The sequence below is a fragment of the Saccostrea echinata genome, unplaced genomic scaffold (assembly GCF_033153115.1).
Source record: "Saccostrea echinata isolate AGI-Se365-2 ecotype Australia unplaced genomic scaffold, CSIRO_AGI_Sech_v1 ptg000028l, whole genome shotgun sequence".
NCBI classification, from domain to species: domain Eukaryota; kingdom Metazoa; phylum Mollusca; class Bivalvia; order Ostreida; family Ostreidae; genus Saccostrea; species Saccostrea echinata.
The window spans coordinates 6103464-6125615 of NW_026889777.1; the positions used below are offsets into that span (position 1 = coordinate 6103464).

General features: G+C 32.7%; 2 protein-coding genes across 3 annotated transcripts in view; both read left to right on the plus strand.

Moving 5' to 3' along the window:
• Nucleotides 1-22152, plus strand: part of LOC133193947 (amino acid transporter heavy chain SLC3A1-like) — a 168895-nt gene that overhangs the window by 62557 nt on the left and 84186 nt on the right. The gene's annotated exons all lie outside the window — the stretch shown is intronic.
• On the plus strand, nucleotides 1896-21845 carry LOC133193675 (putative sodium-coupled neutral amino acid transporter 11). 2 transcript variants are annotated; one of them, XM_061329627.1, is made up of 15 exons: nucleotides 1896-2064; nucleotides 3060-3213; nucleotides 6612-6656; nucleotides 8190-8337; nucleotides 11092-11166; nucleotides 11863-11921; nucleotides 12596-12671; nucleotides 12838-12906; nucleotides 13284-13393; nucleotides 14801-14880; nucleotides 15039-15109; nucleotides 15758-15919; nucleotides 16707-16819; nucleotides 18483-18620; nucleotides 19139-21845. In XM_061329627.1, the coding sequence occupies exons 2-15, from the start codon at nucleotides 3145-3147 to the stop codon at nucleotides 19433-19435; spliced, it is 1512 nt and encodes a 503-aa protein (XP_061185611.1). In that variant the 5' UTR covers nucleotides 1896-2064; nucleotides 3060-3144; the 3' UTR covers nucleotides 19436-21845. The 2 variants fall into 2 exon arrangements, with proteins under 2 accessions (XP_061185611.1, XP_061185612.1); XM_061329628.1 differs by lacking the exon at nucleotides 6612-6656 and having other exon boundaries at nucleotides 1899-2064.

The window sequence follows — 22152 nt, forward strand, 5'->3', positions numbered from 1 at the left end:
CGAGAAGTGACCATTGCATGACGATGTGAATGATTTATATAAATTAGTCTAGGATCATCTGCTTTGACAATTCCATTGTTAGTGTCCTACTTGAATAAGAACTGAAGTTTGTTTACGAGTCACCTTTTTGTGTGTATTGGAATTTATCTTGTGGCTTTGTGTACATTTAATTCAGGGTTAACACAGGTCTGCTGGTAAGTTTGTTTTTTTTATTTGTGTTCGGATAATTTGATTTCAAGTGAATGTTGTATTTGTGAGTGAATTCTAGTATATAACTTTTATACTGAGTTGTTGTAAAAAAAGCATTTAGTCTAAAATATTTCATAGCATCAAATTATTACTATCATGATACAGTGTACTTTCAAATTTGTTAAAAATCACATTAAAATTGAATCTCGTAGTTATTTTCGTTCTAAAGTATCCATAAAAAATGAAATAAATATTGCACATCCCTAATTTGAAGATAATATACCCAAGAATCAAAAACCAGATCCAGGTCACTGATTTCTTGATCAATTTTTGTAATTGTATGTTTAAAAGAAGATTAACCCCCCTTCTCTCTCTCTCTCTCTCTCTCTCTCTCTCTCTCTCTCTCTCTCTCTAAAATTATAAACTAATTCCCACAATACAATTTAGACATTTTGAAATGAATATGTACGAAACTTAGTTAACATGGAATCCACAGGCACCTGACATTACATGTTTTTCTTTTAATAAAAAAAAATATACCCCCTCCCTAGTAATTCACTTAGGTAGGGGGTATTTTTTTTATTAAAAGAAAAAGAAGTAATGTCAGGTGCCTGTTCCAATGACTCCTGTTCATCTTTACTGTACAGGTATATTTTTTCCTTTAATTTGTTTAAGCTGTTGACTGAAAAATAAGGGAACCCTTCTCTTTCCCTCTCCATGTCTCTTTTCAAAGATATTGTCTTTCTATGTGGTATATAATACATGTATATGTCATTGTTTTATCATACCCCCACTTGGACAGCTGTGGGTATGTATAGTGTCCGTCCGACCACTCATCCATTACTAACATTAGGAGGTAGCCATCCCTTAGTGGCAATTCCTCATATACCACTGAATGCAAATTAGTGAAACTTTTACAGAATCTTCATTAGTATACTTTTATTTTACATTTTAATTCGACAGATTTATTGGGTTTCCCATAGCTAAACAAAGATTTGTAACGGGAGAGGAGAAAAATGTGATGGACCAGACTGGGATTCGAACCCGAGCCCCCTGAATCTCCAGTCAGGTGCTTTACCAACTGAGCTATCTGGCAACCGGCGATTTAACCTGTCTGACCGCCACATTCCTCCCTCCTTAAAGGTCTTCCCTGCAGAAGACAATGACCCAGACCCTTCCCTGGTAGGTCTTTCACCTGTCACTTCCAGGGCATGGCATGGCATCAAATGTAACGGGAGAGGAGAAAAAAGTGACGGACCAGACCGGGATTCTAACCTGGGTCACACTTTAGTGCAACTCCTCCTAAACCATTGAATGAAATTCAATACATCAATCTCTTTTACATATCAAGAAATGCACTGCCATTGTATTTATAATACTCATATGGAAGCATGGGGTATCATTTTGTGAGCTCAGTGCTTACACTGCCTCTGGTTTTATTAACATTCATTTTATTGTTAAACTTAATCAGATTGATAAATTTCCAGTAAGCCACCTGATCACCCGAAACAGACTGAGCTAATCCCTTGTTTTTCTTCAGTGAACACAAGACTCCTATAAACAAGCAGATGAATAAGAAGAACAAGTTGTTCATAGCTGACTATACATTCAGCATGAAAGGATTTTAAGGTCCCTCTAGATTCCATTGCATTCACTGATACTTTCCTAAAATCAATATCCGAGAGCCCAATACAGAGAAATTGTCGCCGGAGTCTTTCTCACTAACCCAGCAGCCAGCAGCGTGCTGTAACAACAATTATATGACAGACGGTCTCACGCAGGATTGTTAGTGTGGCTGGTTGTACGCATTGTGGTTTAATTCTGGTAGAATCTATATAGGTTTTTCTTGGTGTTTCAGAGAGTTAACGAATGCAGGTATTTAATTTTTTTTTTTCTTATGATATTTGATGATTTTTTTAAATTAGTCAAGGTTCCAGAAAGAGTTACTCATTTTGCAGAAATTGTTTCCTTGTGTTTTAATCCAGACAAGTCTATGCTAATTCAGATGCATTTTCATATAATTGATCAATACGCATCATTCAAGTATAAACATTGATCTCATCGTTTGTTTTATTATAAATATGTGCCAGGTATGCGGATCAAGTGATGTGACTCATATGCTTTCATCTGTTTTAGGCAGTTTTGTCAAAATCAGTATAAAATTTGAACTTGAATTAAGTTCAGCTTAATCGATACCTGTAGCTGTAACAAGGTAAAATGTTTATAAAACTCTGGTCACATAAATATTTTTTTCCTAAGAAAAAAGGTTTCTACAGTCATGTAAAAATGTCAAAAAATGAATAATTAATCCATGCATGCAGTGAAGTTCATCAAATTTACATGAAATATTAATTACTGCTCAGGCAGCTTACATTTTAAGACTGCAATTTTTTTTATCAGACATTACATCTGCTGAATTAATTTGTTTATAGTTATGTATTTGATCTAGAACTGAAGTATTGAATAATCTTTCCAATAATTGTTCACTGCTGAGAGCATGAGCCAAAAAATATCTAAAAATGTTGAAACTTTAAACTTTATACTGATAAATTATAATAGCTAAGGATCAATATAAATATATTAAATGTATAAATATATTTATATGTTTGCCATGCATGACATAAGATATATTTTTTTGTGTTAATTATTGAACTTATTAATATAATCAGCTAGCTGTTAGAATCTTACTTTTAATAATAGACCTGATGAGCATCAACATGCATTTATATTAAAAAGAAAAGTTCACTATAATGCTCTTAAAAATGATGCACTCTGTTACATGTATATAAATAGAGGAAGGAAGTTACTGAGGAGAACATCCAAGTATTTAAGATGTATATTGATAGTTTCTATTTTATTTTTTTTTACAGTGCGAGATATCTTTAGAAAATTTGAATATGACCAATAAGTGAATTGAAACGAAACAGAAAAATACAGAGAAAACAGGGCAGAGAAATGGAAGGGGACAGCACTTCAGCCAAAAGTCAAAAGGGAGAAAACTCCTTCATACTGGCTAGGAGTCAGGTACATGTACATTCTTTTAAATTAATACTATCAGTTCTTTGTGTTAATTAATTGACCTGTAATTATTACAGGATCAATTTGATGGGGCAGTAGGGAGACCTTTTATTTTGATAAATCATTGATTTTAATTGAATTTATTAAAAGATGTACTTAAATGTCAGGCAGAGAGAGTCAGTCACAGCTTGGTAGATGGATACAGGTGCTCTTGTAATTCTAAATACAGTTGAACTTAATTATCTCATATTTCCATATCTCGAATATCATGTATATGTCAAAGTGAGTTACTTAAGTAGTCCTAACCAGTTTTAACCATGATTATCTCAAATCATCAGATATCTCAGGGTTTTTTTTTCTTGGTGCTAATATATTACTTTTGAAGAAAAGAGGCTTGACTAAATACTTTAGGCATTGTATTCCTTGAAGTAATATGAGATGAAACATGTACCTAGATTTACTAAAGGACAAAAAAAAAATAAATAAATAAAAGAATGTGATCCTTCCTGTCTAAACTTTTGCTCTGTTAATTGATATTGTCTAATTCCATCCTTTAATACCCCATACAAGTGGAAGTAATTCACAAAATCCACTTGAAGGATTATATAATTATGTAAAATCTCACTAAATGTTAGAGGTACATCTTGATCTGTTTTCGTGAAAAGGTTAGGTCAATAATCATCACATCCAGACTTAAATTGATTCATTATGCTTTGGCTTTTTACCCTGAAGGAACTGTTTTTCAGTATAGATCAAGATTTATTGAACCCATTAATTGGTACTTTCAATTTCTTTTTTTTTTTGTCCACAAGAAATAATTGGTTGGTTTTCACCTGCTTGTACAATACCTACTTTCTTATAATTATCACTAAAGGCTATCAGGTGTTATACCATCATAATCAAAATTATAATGAAACATTGATTTTATCCACTGGGGAATATTTTTCTGCAGTGCAGACCCACAGTGAAATATGTTATGGTTTGATTCAGTGAAAAATCATTAACAACCCAGGTATGGTGATGTTATCAGAAATTATGCAGGATTTCTAGTCGAACGTTGGAGTGCACAGGAAATAAAAGGACTTCAGTCCTTCACTATCCATTCAATAGAATTTAGATGATATATATGATATTGATTTGTGGGGGTGTATATATGAGCCTCAGAGCTCATCATTGGGAAATTAAGTACAGAATTTACAGATCTGATTATATTAATGTGAGGTAAAAAATGAAACTTTTCCTGATACTTGCAGATATTTTATGACACACAGGTACATTATCTCAATACTGGATAATAAAGTGTCTTTAAGGATAAATTAAATCCCATCATGTTACACTACATATATGTAGATGTATACTTTTCAAAAAAATCATGCATGTCTATAATTTCCTTTGCAAACTGCAATGACATTCAACTAAACACCTGCATGTAAATTAATATGCAAGTATACATATCCACACTTCAGTTCAGCTTGTTTAAGCTAGAAATCATACACATGTATAATTCTGTACCAGCAGAGGTGTCCGTTATCCGTCTGTCTAGCTGTCCATCTGTCTGTCTGTAAACAATTTTTAAAAATGCTACTCTTCCTACAGTTTTGGTCCAGTTTCAATATAACTTGGCACACAAGGAGACTACACTATTAAGATACATAATTCTGTGTATTGGTTTTTGATTTTGACGAGTGGTGTTGCCATGGTTACTAAAAATAGAAATTTCTTTGAAATACTTTCAAAACACTACTCCTCCTACAGTTTTGATCTGATTTTAATATAACATTGGCACATAAATAGACTTCACTAAGATAAATAATTCTATTTATCAGTTTTTGATTTCGATTAAAGGTGTTGCCATGGTTACTAAAAATAAAAAATTCTGTGAAAAACTTTCAAAACGCTACTCCTCCTACAGTTTTGGTCTGATTTCAATATACATGTAACTTCAGGCACGCAAACAGACAACACTAAGATACATAATTCTGTGTATCGGTTTTTGATTTCAATAAATGGTGTTGTTATGGTTACTAAAAATAGAAATTTCTGTGAAATACTTTAAAATCACTACTCTTCCTACAGTTTATTTTGATTTCAATTTTACAAGGTGTGCAAGTAGACTACACTGAGATTAGATAATTGTCTTTATTTATTTTTTTTTTTTTTACTTTGATGATGTTGCCATATAGTTACTAAAATCAAAATGTCTGTAGAATTCTTTAAAAAGGCTACTCCCCCTACAGTTTTGGTCTGATTGCAATAAATCTTGCCACAAAAAGAGACTAAACCAAGGATCATTATTCTATTTATTGCTGTTGCAAAGTTTCAAGTCCAAGTACAATGTTTCTCTTCCTTTCTTATATGTTCAAACCAGTAGAGCTACAGTCTCGTCAGAGACTTCTGGTTTCCAAAATCACATTACTATAGTTCTGTGCTTTACGTATAGCTGAGTTTTAGTTGTGTCTATGCAGTGCCTCAAAATTTTGCGTGGGTCTGCTTTGCAGAGCAAGATTTATACATCAGATGCTAACATTTACATGTGTACATGTACATTCATTGATCAGTGAGGCAACATAAACTCCATTTTATCTACATGCAAAATTGATCTTTCTTTGAGTTTGACCAAGTCTTGGATGGTTAGAAATTAAGCTTAGTTTTATTTTAAGAAAAAGGGAGAGGGGGTTCACAACTGAACAGAAATTCTTTGACATTTGCAATATTTAATATAAACAAAAAAGATCATTAGACCTTCTACTCTTGAGGGGACACAACCATACATTACATGTAGCTTAATTTGTATTCTATTAAGTATAATAGTAGTAAGTATATTGGGGGACACCTGGCCCCTCAACCCCTTCCCTCATGACCTTCAAGTCTTGAACATTACAATTTTTGTATTGAAGGTCACTGTTTGCCATCTCTGATGATACAATTATGCTTCTGTGCAGATTTAAATTTAAAAAAAGAAAGTAAATTTATAAGTATGTAACTCTAAATACAGATGCACCATCCACATTAATTTGTATTAAATAAAATAAATTTTATGTTACATGTAATACTTTGTATAATTATTGTAACTTAATACATTGTACAAGACTAGCTATAGCTAACGTATATATAGGACATGTTCATTGACTATTTCCTGAAACAGTATAATACATTACATGTTCATCCTAACAACTGTGAAATGATGGTGACCATGATGGCATTTATGTGAGACTCTTTCATATATAATTGGAGTCTGTGTTAAGCAATGGTGTTTGTTGTCCACATATTTGCAAGCGAAATGGATCAAATGCTTTAATTCATTGTGAAATTATATGTAAATAATACACATATAATGGGGGCAGTGATATTTCAAAGTTGTAAATACTGGAATAAAAATTGTTATAATAATGAATATAATGCAGGACAGTGAAACCCAGAATTCCACCGGAGATTCAGGGAGAAATAAGGTTTGTTCTCAAGTTTATTGCAACTTGATTGCATGCTCTTTGAGGGTAGGGCATCATTAATATCCAATTTTCAAGTTTTTTTTTTTCCATTTGTCTTCCAAGCAATTTTACTCATGATGTATTCTTATTTACTTTGACTAGACAGTATGATCTTTTATTTTCCTATACCTGCTTTATTACATGTATAATGATGCAGTTGAACTTCAGTATCTGATTCAGAGGACTGATATCTCGAATACTATGGATATCATGACGAGGTGATTTTGAAGTCCAGCTGCTTATTCCTCAAGTATTTTACCCTGGATATCTTGAATCCTCTGATATATCTCAAAGTATTTTTTCGGTCCCATTGAGTTTGAGATAACGAATTTTGACTGTAATTTTTTAAATAAATAACTTGATTTTTTTTTTATATTTGATCAATTAGTTAACTCAAAATATTTGTTTGTTTTTTTTTTCAAAAGGGCACTGAACTCCTAGTGTTACATTAAATAATTTGAATGTGCTGAACAAGGCACAGCTGAATTATTGATATTATAAACAAAGTACATGTATATTTTAGTCATTAAACTGTAATTTTATTTCAGGATTGTTTAAATATTATTAAAGTTGAATGATAGATTATATTATTGAAAGTAGTTCATTTAGCTGTTTTATCTATTCTGGTAACAGAGTTTTATGTGAGCATTATATACATATACCCAGCTGAAGTAATTGAAAACCTATAATATATGATAATTTTAAACTTTATCAGAACCCCCCCCCCCCCCCCCCCAACAACATTTTTATATTAAGTGTAACAGCTTTTAAATTATACATTTATTGATTTCCTGTAAAGTGAGTGGGCTTGAAATTGTTATATCCAAATTAGAAAGAAATTTCATCCCTCAGGGATATAATTGCACATATTTCCCATTTTAAAAAAAGGGGGCTAATACAGGCATAATTTGGTTTTGAGGTCTGCAGACATGCATGTTTTTAGGTGGCAGTTCTTGAAATATATTCATATGACTTAAATATTATTTCATTTTAATTAATGAAATGAAATTATTTTTTAAGTTACTGTTATTACATGTATATTCGATTGGTAAAGGTTTTATGTGTTTATTGATCAGTTATTAATTATTTGAACATTAAATGAACATATATATATATATATATATATATATATATATATATATATATATCCTTAATTAATAACTCTGTGATATTAAAGAGATACAAACATAACACACTATCCCACTTCCTTAATAATATGTTATATACATTTTCATAATTTGAACCTGCAGTGAATCATCTTTAAAAAATTTGCCCACTACACTACTAAATTTCTTTCAGATTATTTTTTCATATTTTCTGCATTACCTGCTGGTAAAAAATCACTCATTACAGAAAAAAATCAATTTTGCTGGAACAGAGTTTTCTCCCTTTAAACAGTTTAAATTTTCATGTAAAAAAAGGATGTACACAATATGAATTATTACATGTAATATACGTAGCTATAGCATGGATTTTGTTTTTTATATGATATAGTCTGAAGCTTCTGAGATGAGTTATACCAGTATGGCGAGTGACACCAAACAGCTAGTTGAATTGGAGCGCAAGGATGACATTCTTCGAGGGGGCATTCCGATGACTAGCTTTAACTTCATTAACTCCATCATTGGGTCAGGAATAATTGGTAGGTGATAGAATTTCCCTCACGGAAACAACTAATGACAACTTATAAGTGAATTATCTGCCACTTATAGTTCCTTTCTATGAGACTAATTACTGACCACACAATAAGTTTCCGAGTTCAACAAGAAACTCAAGTTATAACATGTATAAACAAGCATTCTGAGAGTATTGCATTAGCAATACTAGTCCCCTACCGGCAAGTGTAATCTGGTTCCATTCCTGTTAAGAATTGAAAATGTCATAATTCTGTCAAAAATTAATGAAGCGGGACGAAATGCAAACTTGGTCTGTAACTCATCAAGGTAAAGCCACATACCAAAAATCAGCTCAATATCTACAAGCTTTTAGAAGAAAACTGCGGAAAACCCGGAAAAATTGAAAAGGCCGTAATTCCGTCAAAAATCAATGAAGCGGAACGAAATGCAAACTTGATCTGTAACTCATCAAGATACACTCACATACCAAAAATCAGCTCAATATCTGCAAGCGTTTAGGAAAAAAGTGCGGAAAACCAAGTGGGACAGACTGACAGACAGACAGAGGGACAGACAGACAGACAGACGGACAGACAGACAGACAGACAGACGGATGGACAGACGGACGGACAGACTCAGAGGAAACCTATAGTCCCCTCCGGTTTCACCGGTAGGGGACTAATAAAAGTAATGAAGTATCTTTAGTGAGGAATCAAATTTTGCTAATGATTCACATATATGTCACTTATGTTGCATATTTTATACTGCAATTTGTGTAGCAAGCTTTTTCTCCAGAAATTCAGTGTTATACAGTTATTGTCTGTTTAGTAAGGAGACCTTACATATGTATATTAATTGAATCAGCTGGGTCTGAGTAGCTAGGATAAACCTGAGGGCACTTAGGCCAAAGGATTGACAATACATTTAATTGTCAAACTTGAATTCAAGCATTCTCATGATTTAATTATAGATGGACTCAAGAAAATCGATTCATAGACCTTAAAACTTTCATTTATTGGTCTTTTTTAAATTTATTGAAGGGAGACATGCAGTGGGATATATAATTATGTTTTTGAGTATATTTGTACAAAGTTATAACCCCATCCCCACCCCCATCATTACACTTCTTGTCTATAGTTTTAAAGTCTGATGAGTAGATAATGTATCGCCTTTAAATTGTTCATTAGAAAAATATCAGTCATTCATTGACACATCTTAAATCTCGCAAAAAAACAGTGTTAATTATACCTTACAGAATTTAAGAAGTGTCATAAAAATCAGTGAAGTCTATCAAAATGTAAATGTTAAAGATTCTGGCTAGGAAAGAAATGGCATCCATTTTTGGGATAATTGCAGTCAATTTATTGGAAATGATAAATTAGGCTGAATGTTTTCTAGCCGTTAGAGGGAGAGGAAATTGTCATCAGTCTATGTTAAATCACGATTAACTGACAAAAGACTACGATTGGGAAAAAAGGACAGTTCCCATTGATTTACGTGTTGAGAGAAAGCGCACCCAAATCATGGTTCAAGAATTGATTTTTGTCAATTTCAGCCATTGGGGGAAACTAAACTTTGTTAGCGCTAAACAGAGAAAGCAGATCTGTTATGCTTGCCATATGAGAGTACCATCAGAGTTTTATGATATGTATTATTTATATCACACTTAAAATCTTGGTAATATAGTCAGTACTTAAAATAGCATCTACATAGCATGATGTATCATAAAGCTTACTTTCAATGAAACAGCTGGTGTTATTATTATGCATGTACAAGTTTTTTTAATACCTAAGATAGGAATACATTTTACTAGGACTGGTGAACAAATTGACGGAAATTGATTTCTTGAGGGATGAGATATCTATAGTCCTATATTGTATTCCCAGGATAGATTTTTTTTGTCTCCCTCGCTACAGCTTGTGGACAATTTGATGAGCTACAGTATGTGTCTTATTCAATTACTGTGTGGGTACTTAAAAAAGTGGGCTTCATATTTTAGCGGCTTTGGCGCAGACAGTGATACGCTAATTTATGATTACCCCTAAGAAATCATTTATATATACAATACACAGCACGGACACTTTACAAATACTCTAGTGCTAATTTATGATTATTCCAGCAACTCCATATCCAGCGATTGCGCTAAATTTTGAATACACCAATTTATTTACACGTACAGTACTACAGTATACATGTACATACTGGATACTTTTATAATTTAATTTATATATTATAATAACTTCTGATCAGGAGAAGCAATTATTATTTTTATCATATTGCAATTAATTGAAGCCTTTGGATTGATTTTTCCATCCAAATTAATAATGTCTCTTGAATTAATGCATTCATTTGGCTTTAATTTCTAAAAATTTTTAAAATCTTATTAAATGAACCTGTTAGCTTTAAATGGATGTTATATATCATAGTTCTTATACAATTATTCCAGTGATTTCAAAGCTATTGATTTTAAGGTTCATTTGACCCTCTAATAACAAAGACAACTCTGACTGTGATAATTGACTTTTATAATCAAGTCAAAAAAGGCAATTTCTATCAGTACACTGTATGGTGTACTGAAATTTTTTGCATTTTAATTTTAATTTGGATTCCCTTGAGAAAAAAACCATTATCATTTATGATTACAGCAAAATTTTACTTGAGTCAGCAGAAGGATGGTGGACCTTAAGAAATCAAACATATCACTATTGGATCAGTCAGAAGGAGAATGATTAATTGCTTTAATATTTAATACAATGTGTATTTTATTGATCTATTTTCAGGGATACCATATGCTCTAAAACAAGCTGGATTTGGTCTAGGCATTATACTGTTAATCCTCACAGCAGTAATTAATGGTAATTATAAAGATTAATTACTAAAGATTTACATGACGTCACGATGCATTGTAGGACGTAGCTTGAAACACAGTTGATTGGACTTGTTTACAAAGAATTTTATATGGGTACCTAGGAAATAAATTCGCTATCCAGGTCCAATCAAGGGTGTAAGGGGATTTACCCCGGGTTGTATTCCATACAACCTTCGGCCTCAGGGTGTATGGAATAAAACCCGGAGTAAATCCCCGTACACCCTTGATTGAACCTGGATAACTTATAGTATTCAAGCTCAAAAGTCCATTCAAACAGTACAAATCAGGAGCAGAGCAAACAACGGACCTCTAAAACATCAGAAGTGGGATCAGGTGCTATGGAGGAGTGAGCATCTCCTGCCGACAGGTCACACCCGCCACACCATCAAAAGTTCTGATTCAGAAGTTTAACATAGTTCTAATGAACACATTAAAAATTTAAACTGTCCTTGCTCATGTTACATGGTTAACATTATTATCCCCTCACAAGAAAGTAGGGGGTATAAACATGTAGTAATGCACTGTGGGAGAGTGAGTGCGTGTGGAAGTAAAAATTTAAATTGGAATTAATATGCTCCTTTGTGAGGGGATGCTCTGCTTTGTGGTGCCCTTGTTTTTCAATTTTACTTAGAATATAGAATACAGAACAATGGATATGATATAAATATTATATACATTACAGATTACTCTATTTTATATCTGGTGGAAGCCGGAAGATTATCCAATACAGACAGCTACCAGGTACTTGTAATGTACATGTAGCACTGAATAAATCAAAACTTAATTTAGATCACCTCAGTCAATTAACTGCTTATATTTCAAGATTTCCCAAATCTACATGTACCATATATTGGATTATTTTTGTTCTTTCATGCTAAAATAATTTTGCCCAATTTTAAATTCACCCAAACACAGTCATGCTAAAGAGATACATATACATACTGCTGTTATGTTTGAATTCGCCCCTTTTAAATAAGCCCTCTTTGCAAAAGGCAAAAGAAGGGGAAATAAAATGGGGGAGAAAATTTCCCTTTATACAGTATTTAGTAATTTTTTCCTTGTTTGTTTACTCTGGACATTTTTGTTTTAATCTCCTCCATAAATGTCATATTGATATAAAGTAATTGTGAATTAAGTATGGAGTCAGAGGACCCCAGATAAAGGCCTGAAAAGTAATTTTTTTCAGGAGTACAAGGCATAAGGTTATAGAGTACTAGTTATATAGTACCCAACATCATGAACTATTTAAATAGAATATAATATAGTTTATCTATTACATTCTTATTTTACATTCATATGAAATATAAGTTTACTTGTATGTGCTAGAGATTTTAAGGGGGATAACTCTTGGAGAAATTCACAGACATTTAGTGCATTAATTGTAATAATTTGAGTCTGTATTATTATTTTTTTAGGATATGATACTGGTTGCATACGGTCGCCCAGGATTCTATATATTAACATTACTACAGTTCCTTTATCCTCTAATAGGTAAATTATATATGTGCCTGCTATAAATTATATTGTTATGAAATTCTCTCTCTCTCTCTCTCTCTCTCTCTCTCTCTCTCTGTGATGTGATGTAAGTGTTAAATTGTGCATGATTGACTATAAAGATTGTAACCCATATTTTACTGTGGACTGATTTCTTTTTCAGCCATGATTAGTTATAACGTCATCATAGGAGATACCATTACAAAGATTATAGTCAGAATTGGTGGAGCAGGTAAGAAATAAGGGATCATTATGTATCCTTGAACAGCTGACTGTACTGTAAAGATTGTGATCAGTTAAAGTTGTATTTCGATTAAAAAAAGTAAAATCGAGCTAGCTAGCTACCACACTTGCTTAGAACAATAAGTGTTTGTAAGTCGTCAGGAAGATAAGGACATTTTAAAAGTTTGTCACTTATAATGGTCCAGTGTATTTTTCTATTTCTTGAAACAAGAGAAGATTTTCAGTAATACTTAGAGCTGATAAAGCAGGCCTGCATTATTTCAGCTATGTTTCTCAAATTCAGAAAGAAGTAACTCCTAGATTCTTCTTAAAAACCAGCAATACTTACCTTGCTAAATATTTTTCTGTTTTATTTAATCTTTTCAGCTAATCTCGCTGGGACGGTGCTGGGGAGCCGACATTTCATAATTTTCCTTGCTACTTTAATGGTCACACTACCATTGTCACTATATAGAAATATAGCCCAGCTCAGTAAGGTAGGATTTAGAAATCATATATTTTTTTACAAGTATTTTCATCAATTAAAATGTCGGGGGGAGAGTTGTAGTGATCATGCATATTTGACATCTAATTTAGAAAAATGAACTTGCAATGTCATAGAAATTTGTGGTTTGTACTTGTACAATACATGAAGTAATGGTTGACATCTTCTTGGACAATATACATTATACCATGGCACAAAAGTAATACAATACATTGTATGTGTGTGTATGGGTGCTTTTTTTTTTAGGGGGGGGGGGTTTACTGCTGTGGTATTGCTGTCCCAACTTGCTTTATATCTAGACTGTTCTTTGTTATAACAGAGCAGTATTAGAAAGTCAAATATGGCTAAAGGATGATCGTATTCTGGCCATACTCACTTATACTTACTTTTGCGTATAGTTCACATATACTTGAATCTCAAATCTTATAAAAGTGATTTATTAGTGATGTTTATTATACCTCTGTGAATTTTTTCTATATAAAAATATGATGAAAAAACATGCTATTTTTTCCAAACAACCCCTACCATGGAATAGTTTTTGTGCTATTTGCCCATGGTGAAATAGTCATTAAACTATTCACCGGCAGCATTCTGTTTCCCTCGCTTTTTATCTCGGAACTCTTCTGGTTTTATCCAGATTGTGACGTAACACAAGTAAAGACTGCTTCGGTATAATAAAACACCTATTTACTGACTATTCGGACAATAGCAAGTTTATCGTCCCCCTCGACAGCAACTATTTCCCTCGGCTGCGCCTCGGGAAATACTTACTGTCTTGGGGAACGATAAACTTGCTATTGTCCTCATAGCCAGTAAATAGGTGTATAATATTTACTTTACGAACCACTTACAAGTTTATATATATTTTTTTATGCCCCCCTTCGAAGAAAGAGGTCATATTGCTTTGCTGCTGTCTGTCAGTCGGTCGGTCGGTCTGTCAATCCACCAACAGTTTCAGTTGCGAAGAAACTGTTCATTTTCTTTGCAGAGGTTGCACAAACTGAAATGAAATTTGATATAATACAGATTTATCATAAGAATATCTAGGTCAAATTCTGTTTTGGGTACAATCAAGCAATTTTTGACTGAGTTATGCCTCTTGGACTTAGAAAAATTCCAATCATTTGCAGTTTCCATTCATTTTCTCTGCAGATGTTGCACATACTGAAATGAAATTTGGTATACAGATTTATCATAAAAATAACTAGGTCAAGTTTTGTTTTGGGTACGATCGAGCAATTTTTGACAGAGTTATGCCCCTTGGATGTTCCCAAATTAAAAAATTCCCAATTATTTGGGGGTGGGGGGGGGGGGGAGGGGAGGATAAGTGTTTCACAAACATCTCTTGTTTCTTTAGAGATGAGCATCCACACTTCTCCTGTTTGTTTTTTTATTACAGTGGGCCTTTCTGTCTATCATCTTAGTCTTTTTTATTCTGGTGACAGTGTGTATAAGAACTGGAGAATTTGTCCGTCAAATGTAAGAACTTTTGAAATAAAAATTTGATTTAATGCTCATTGTAATTTTTTTTAACCACCTACTTTGCATGTATTTTTTCTCTCAGTCCTTAGCAGTTAAACTTCACCTATTGACTACCAAGTCAATGAATTTATCTTTATTGTATTTTTTTTTACCAGACCAGCAACAGATGATGCATGGTATTTTGCTAATTATAATATAGCACAGGCAATTGGTATAATGGCTTTTGGTGAGTATGATGGAAGATTTACTTTATATTGCTATTTCAATCATGGTCTAAAAGGTGTTCTTAAGTGTATGAAACTTTTTATTTCTGTAAAACTTGAACTCGATCTACTTGGCATACATTTTTCTTTCTTTGGTGAGGTTTTGAACTCATTTTAAAATGAAATCAAATCTAAGACAATTCAATCAATATCACAGAAAAAGCAGTCTTTAACTTTAAATGGCTGTAAAATATTCTCTGCTTACAACTATAAGCTTTCCTATGGCTTGAATTTAAACCGTAGATCACTAAATTCTTGTGACACTAGATGTAATTAGTAATTATTGTTTTTATCGGCAAGAATTTTTCCCACAAATTCTGGTTACTCATGTTCTTTATACATTTAATCTATAATAATAATATAAATATACACTAAAAAGAATTTTGTTGTGAGCAGATGATCTCTCCTAATTATGCCAAAATAAAATGCCATATAGAAAGTGACTTATATTGTAAACATAATAATAAAAAAGACATGTTTTTTTATGCATTAGAAAAATACTTCAATCTTTTCATAAATATTTGTTATTTGATGCAAAATGTTGAAAAGGGGTATGTAATAAAGTATTTTACTCATGTACAAATATAATTTTCTTCAATCTGTTGTTACAGCCTACATGTGCCACCATAACACTTTTCTCATTCACGGTTCACTGGAGAATCCTACTCACCAGCGCTGGAGCATGGTAACACACCTCAGCATTGGTTTCTCTATGACCCTCATGTTGATACTGGGAGTGCTGGGATACGTGTCCTTCACGGGTCACACACAAGGTAAATTCTTATTTAAATATTAATTGATTCACCAAAAGGTAAGAAGTATACAAATAAAGAAATTTTACAGGACACACTTTTGTGACAGCTAGACATTTGCCAAAATTATCACTCGTATTTAGAGTGTATTATAAGAGTGTACCCATAGGACAGATTTATTGTCCGGGGGGGGGGGGGGGGGGGGGGGGGATTACTTTTCCCATCTTACATGTAGATTTGATTGGAACAAGTTTTTGACAACAAATACAGAACCTCAAGGATGATTTTTTTTAAATATTAAATGAAAAAAATGTGGTGATATTGATAACAAATAGAAAAACAGCTAGTAGAATAACCCATAAATAGAACAGTTTCAGCAGTACAATTAACAATCTATTATTCAGTTGTAGAACAAGAATGGTAGAGCAATCTGTATAATTAGAACATCCTGCAGTGGTAGAACTATCTCTAAATTGAGCCTAATATTCTCAGTCACAAACTTGAAAAAAACGTCTGTCCTCCAAGGCTGTAGGTGGGAGAAGAGGCAGAGTGATGCACCGCGTGGCCGGAATTTTAATTGTTATATTTTGATTTGTCAAATGAATCTCTGCCTCTCCTAAGTAATGAAACAAAATAACCATTGTAATGCATCACTATACAATATTTCAGCCTTTAACATTCATCAGGAGGACACTTATTGATTACAATAAAAAATCTTATGTATAAACTTAATTTTTTTATATTTTTGACTTTTGAAATTACGCTGTACATGTATAGCTTTACAGAATTTACACTCTTTAAATTGCAGGTGACCTCTTAGAGAATTACTGCCATGAAGATGATCTGATGAATGTCTCCAGATTTATGTTTGCTTTCAGTATCATGCTGACATATCCTATTGAATGTTTTGTGACAAGGGAGGTAAGTCCAAAATATGAAGTTTCAGTCTTACAAGAAAATAAATTTCCTGCCAGTGTGCTAAGAATTTCCCTTAAAAATTATAATGAAAGAGAATTGTGTGCACATTGAGTATTAGTAATATTGCATACACTCTATTTAGCTCACCTCAACAAAGTTGCAGGAGTTCATGTAATAATACCCTCTGGGTCAGTGTCAGCATCAGTGCCCAATTATAAAGAACAAGGTTCACTTAGGGCCTTTTTTGGCCCTGTGAATTTCAGAAAAACTGAAACTGCTTGGTTTTAGTTGACAATGCATTAAATATCATTTAGACCTTTGGTGACTGCGTATCTATAAAAAATGACGTAATTTTCTGGCTAGTCAATGCATTATCGCATCATGAAATGCGTCATTTTCCTCATATCCTGAAAAATTCTACAAAAACAGCCAATTTTTAAAGCTATTTTTCGATATTTAATATAGAGCGCAACCTCTGATCTAAAATATGCAACTATTAAATGATAGAACTATTTCTGAGGATAACAAAACATGTTTTATTTTATAGATCAGAGGGTGTGCTCATATTATTTCTCTTCTGTGAAAGTACTCAAATAGTTTTCCTCAAAATTCAAGAACATTGCAATTCCATGAAGCCTGTTTTCTAAGACCTTGGCTTTAAGGAGAAAATTTTTAATAGGAAATGAAAGCACTAAATCTCTGCTTTATCTTGATGTTTAAAATGGAACATAAAGTGTTAGTCAATAAATCGTATATCTACAGGGCCATTATATGCATAAAGTGAACCTAGCTCTTTTTTGGAGCAGGGTTCCCTCCAAGTACTTCTATGCCCCATATTGATCAGAGATGCATCTAGTATGTTTCATTGCACCAGCTTATCTGGACCAAACTTGCAGGGATGATACATCTAAGGATACAAACTATCAGAATTGCTTCGGATGCTGGATTTGACCTACTTTTTTTGGATGAGTGTCCAGGTTAAATTTTTTGAAGCAGGTTCATTCTATTGTAACTTCAAGACCTACCTGGACCAAATTTGCATGGATGATACAGCTATGGATGCTCGATCACTAACAGACTTGTTTGGAATGCTGGATTTAACCTACAACGTACATTCTCTGGATGAGTGACCAGGTTAAAATTTTTAGAGCAAGTCCATTCCCAAGTTACTGCAAGCCCTAGTGCCTTTCTGGACCAAACTTGTATATGTTGCATCAAGGGATGAATACTCTTAGATTATTTGTTTACGGTGGGACTTTGAATTACTCAAGTGTGTGCTATGTAATTTTTGATTACCTATATTTTTTATTGTCTGTCCATTTTCTTGAATATCTGATTTTGTAGTGTAGCCAAATTCAGCAATTAATGCTTGGAACATATTTGTAAAAATACGAATTTGTTGGGGTTATATGATTATTACTTTGAAAGAAACATTTTTTCATTGTTAAGAAAAAGAAAATAAATTTATCATTGGCCTAATAAAAATTTGCACATAGATACATGTAACTCAAATCTAAGAGAGGACTTTGAAAGGTCTTTCCTTCAAAGGTGTTTGTCAAGGCCGTAATTCATGAATTAGCTTTTAATGGGGGAATTTTTACTGTTATAATTATTTTGTTGAATTTTACCAGAATCCACATACTCAATCCATAATTTTCATTTTTAGGTTATAGAGAATGCTTTTTTCCCTTCCAAGGAGCCCTCTCCAACATGGCGTCATATTGCTGTTACCATTGTTGTTGTCATAATAACAGTTGGTGTCTCCATGACAACAGATTGTCTTGGCATTGTGTTGACCTTTAATGTAAGTATATTTCAGAAAACTGTATGTAGGATGGTGCTCATACTTAACAATTTAAAACAGAAGCAAATCATTATTATGAGGAATGGAAACAAAAAATGTAAAGTATCACATACATTCGTATTTAACAAAGAAAAGAATACCGGTACTTGCTATGCTGCTATCTGCCAATTGAAGGTGACTTGCATTGGTTTTAAATTTCATGTAAAAAATCATTTTCTTTACTTTTTAACATACATAATTTATGCAAATAATTGAGAATGATTTTTTGTATGAATACTGAATATAGTAGAATAGAAATAGAATTTTTTTAAGGTGTCTATTCTTAGTTCTGTTTCTAGCTTGAACTTGGTAAAACAGGTTCTAGCTATAAAAATATTTAAACTCAGGTTCATTTAATGAGTCCAATCTCTGAATCTCCCCCTTCTATTTAGTATAAAAATTTGAATTAAAAGGTTGTCTCCCCAATTTTTTTCAATTTATGACAAAAATGATCACATATTTTACTTTTCCTCACACAGGGAGTTATGGTAGCATCCCCATTGGCATTCATCATCCCCCCTATTTGTATGATGAAGTTAAGCCAGGAGCCCATTTTGTCAAAGAAGAATGTTCTACCCATCCTTATTACAACATTTGGAACCCTTGTAACATTATTTGGTATTATTGTAGCCATTATAAACATATCGGAAGGAATGTCTTGTAGCCATGGAAAAGAGATGGCCTACTGTGCAGACGTTGCTGCTTTGACTTTAAACAATGCATCCACCACTCAGACAGTTCCATTTACAACTATAAGTTCTAATCCGATTGGCTGACCAATCATTGTGCTTCATTTTTCTATTCCTACTCCAATTGCTGACCAATCACTGTGCTTCATTACAGTCATTTCAATCATTTGAAATGAAATGACAAATCTTGTTTATATGATTTATAAGACAGTTTGAAAAGCAAACCTCATATTTTATGTTTTAAACTTCACATCTGACAAGAAATCATGTTTCTTGGTTTTCAGTTAATTATTTAGTTAACTCTTTTAATAAATGAGGGGCAAAATTTTGAAAAATTTAAATCCAAATACTTATATCTTTGATTATGCTTATTACAACATTATAAATAAATTATTTAATAAGAAAACTTCCTTTATTTAATACTAAGTATCCTTATGCTGCTGAAATCTTAGATATGAACAAAACTAATGAAAACAGCTAACACAAATGAGCAGTGTCTAGCCTATTGTGAATCTTCATGTATGCCTGTTACAAGCATTTAATTTTTTGATTAAGTAATATGTATATCCATGTGAAGACCATGTTCATTCAGTTTAATTCACATGCTTTAAATTTATGATGTCATTATTGGTAGTTCAGGATCATAGATCTATGTCATTGGCTGAAAAATGCTATGTTAAACATGTATTTGTATTTGTAATTGTATACATTATTATGTGAAACTGTTGGTGTTCAATTATTTATTTTCTTACTTATTGCATAATAATTGTTTAAGAGTTCAGGTATTTTATTTGAATGTATAAACAAGGTATATTACAGTGAATAGGTTTATTTTCCTATTATTAAAGTCCCTAAACATTCTACTACCCCTTTTGCTTTGGTTCTCGTTTGTTCAGACTCTTACTATGTTATATATTTAGAATGTGCTTTCTGTTCCCTGTCTGCTCTTTGTTTTCACTCACTGTTTGCTCAGCAAATTCTTTGTTTGCTCATTTCCTCTGAATTCATTAACCTTTGTGACTGAAAACACATTTCAATGATTTAGTTGTTGCAGTCAACATTTAAAATTTTTAAAATGACCACCGTTGCCATAGAAACAGACAAAAAGTGAAAATTTTATCAGTAACTGCCTATTCAATACCTTTGAAAGTAATTGTATAACAACATTAATTTCAGAAATACAGGGAATAAACTAGCTAGTAATAGCTAGTATTTATATCAAACACCTTCAGCATTTGGTCAACCATTTGTTCTTCATTTAATCACCACTCAGCATAACCCCTTTTTTTTCCTGATCACTCCTCTTTCTCATTTCCTCCTCTGTTCAGTCATTTCCTCCTCTGTTCAGTCATTTCCTCCCCTGTTCAGTCATTTCCTTCTCTGTTCCATCACTTCCTCCTCTGTTCAGTCATTTCATTCTCTGTTCACTCACTTCTTTCCCTGTTCAGTCATTTCCTTCCCTGTTCAGTCATTTCCTTCCCTGTTCAGTCACTTCCTCCTCTGTTCAGTCACTTCCTTCTCTGTTCTGTCACTTCCTCCTCTGTTCAGTCACTTCCTTCTCTGTTCTGTCACTTCCTCCTCTGTTCAGTCACTTCCTCCCCTGTTCAGTCATTTCCTTCTCTGTTCAGTCATTTCCTTCTCTGTTTCATCACTTCTTCCTCTGTTCAGTCATTTCCTTCTCTGTTCCATCACTTCCTCCTCTGTTCAGTCATTTCCTTCCCTGTTCAGTCATTTCCTCCCCTGTTCAGTCATTTCCTTCTCTGTTCCATCACTTCCTCCCCTGTTCAGTCATTTCCTTCTCTGTTCCATCACTTCCTCCTCTGTTCAGTCATTTCCTTCTCTGTTTCATCACTTCCTCCTCTGTTCAGTCACTTCCTCCTCTGTTCAGTCACTTCCTTCCCTGTTCAGTCAATTCCTTCTCTTTTTGTTCACATGTCACACAACATTCTAAAATCGGGGGTTTTAGTAGAACATTTTGGGGATTGCACATGTGTATCAGTAAGTTTACCCTGGGGCTTTCATTTCCATGTAATCATTTGCATTTAATATCTTCAATCTGCTTTACTAACTGGGATTTTGTCTATTAATCAAAGCTGGATTTTGTGTCATATTTATCAATTTTATTTACATCAAAAATTGAAATTTAACAGCAAGTGCTGTCATTTGACTTAATTGTGTATTTTCATCAGTGATGAAGAGTAATCTTGGAAAATTGCTTTATTTTATTGAATTTGTCCAGCATATTTTTTAATATTCTCTTTTAAAACTTTTGTGAATGTATTTGAAATCACATACAAAAACCATATTATAATTGAATGTTTTGCTTGTTTTTGGCTTGATGAATTAAGTTGACAAATGATTCTAATGATTCTACTAATCAGAAAAGAAACTTTTACAAGTACTGTCAATTGAAGATTTTTGGAAAATAATCGTAACGATTCTAAATATTTAAGTTAGATACAATTGGTTATCACTAAGGTTTTGAAAATTAAAAGAAGTATGCATTAAAAATTATTATTACTATTATTTTAAATATTTTTTTTTGTTTTCCCATTACTTATTTCCTGAATCACATATTAATAAAACATTATTTTGCGTCATCTCTTATAATTTTTTCATTGGTTATATTTACATTTATTCATATACAAGTGAAGACTTAGTATAAAAAAGAACGCTCATAAAGAAATGTGGTATTATATCATAGCACTTCATAGACGAATAGATGAACGTGTTTCTTAAAAACAATAAAATACTAGAAAATTAATATTAATATTTCCTCATTCTCAAAAATTAATTGTCGCAGA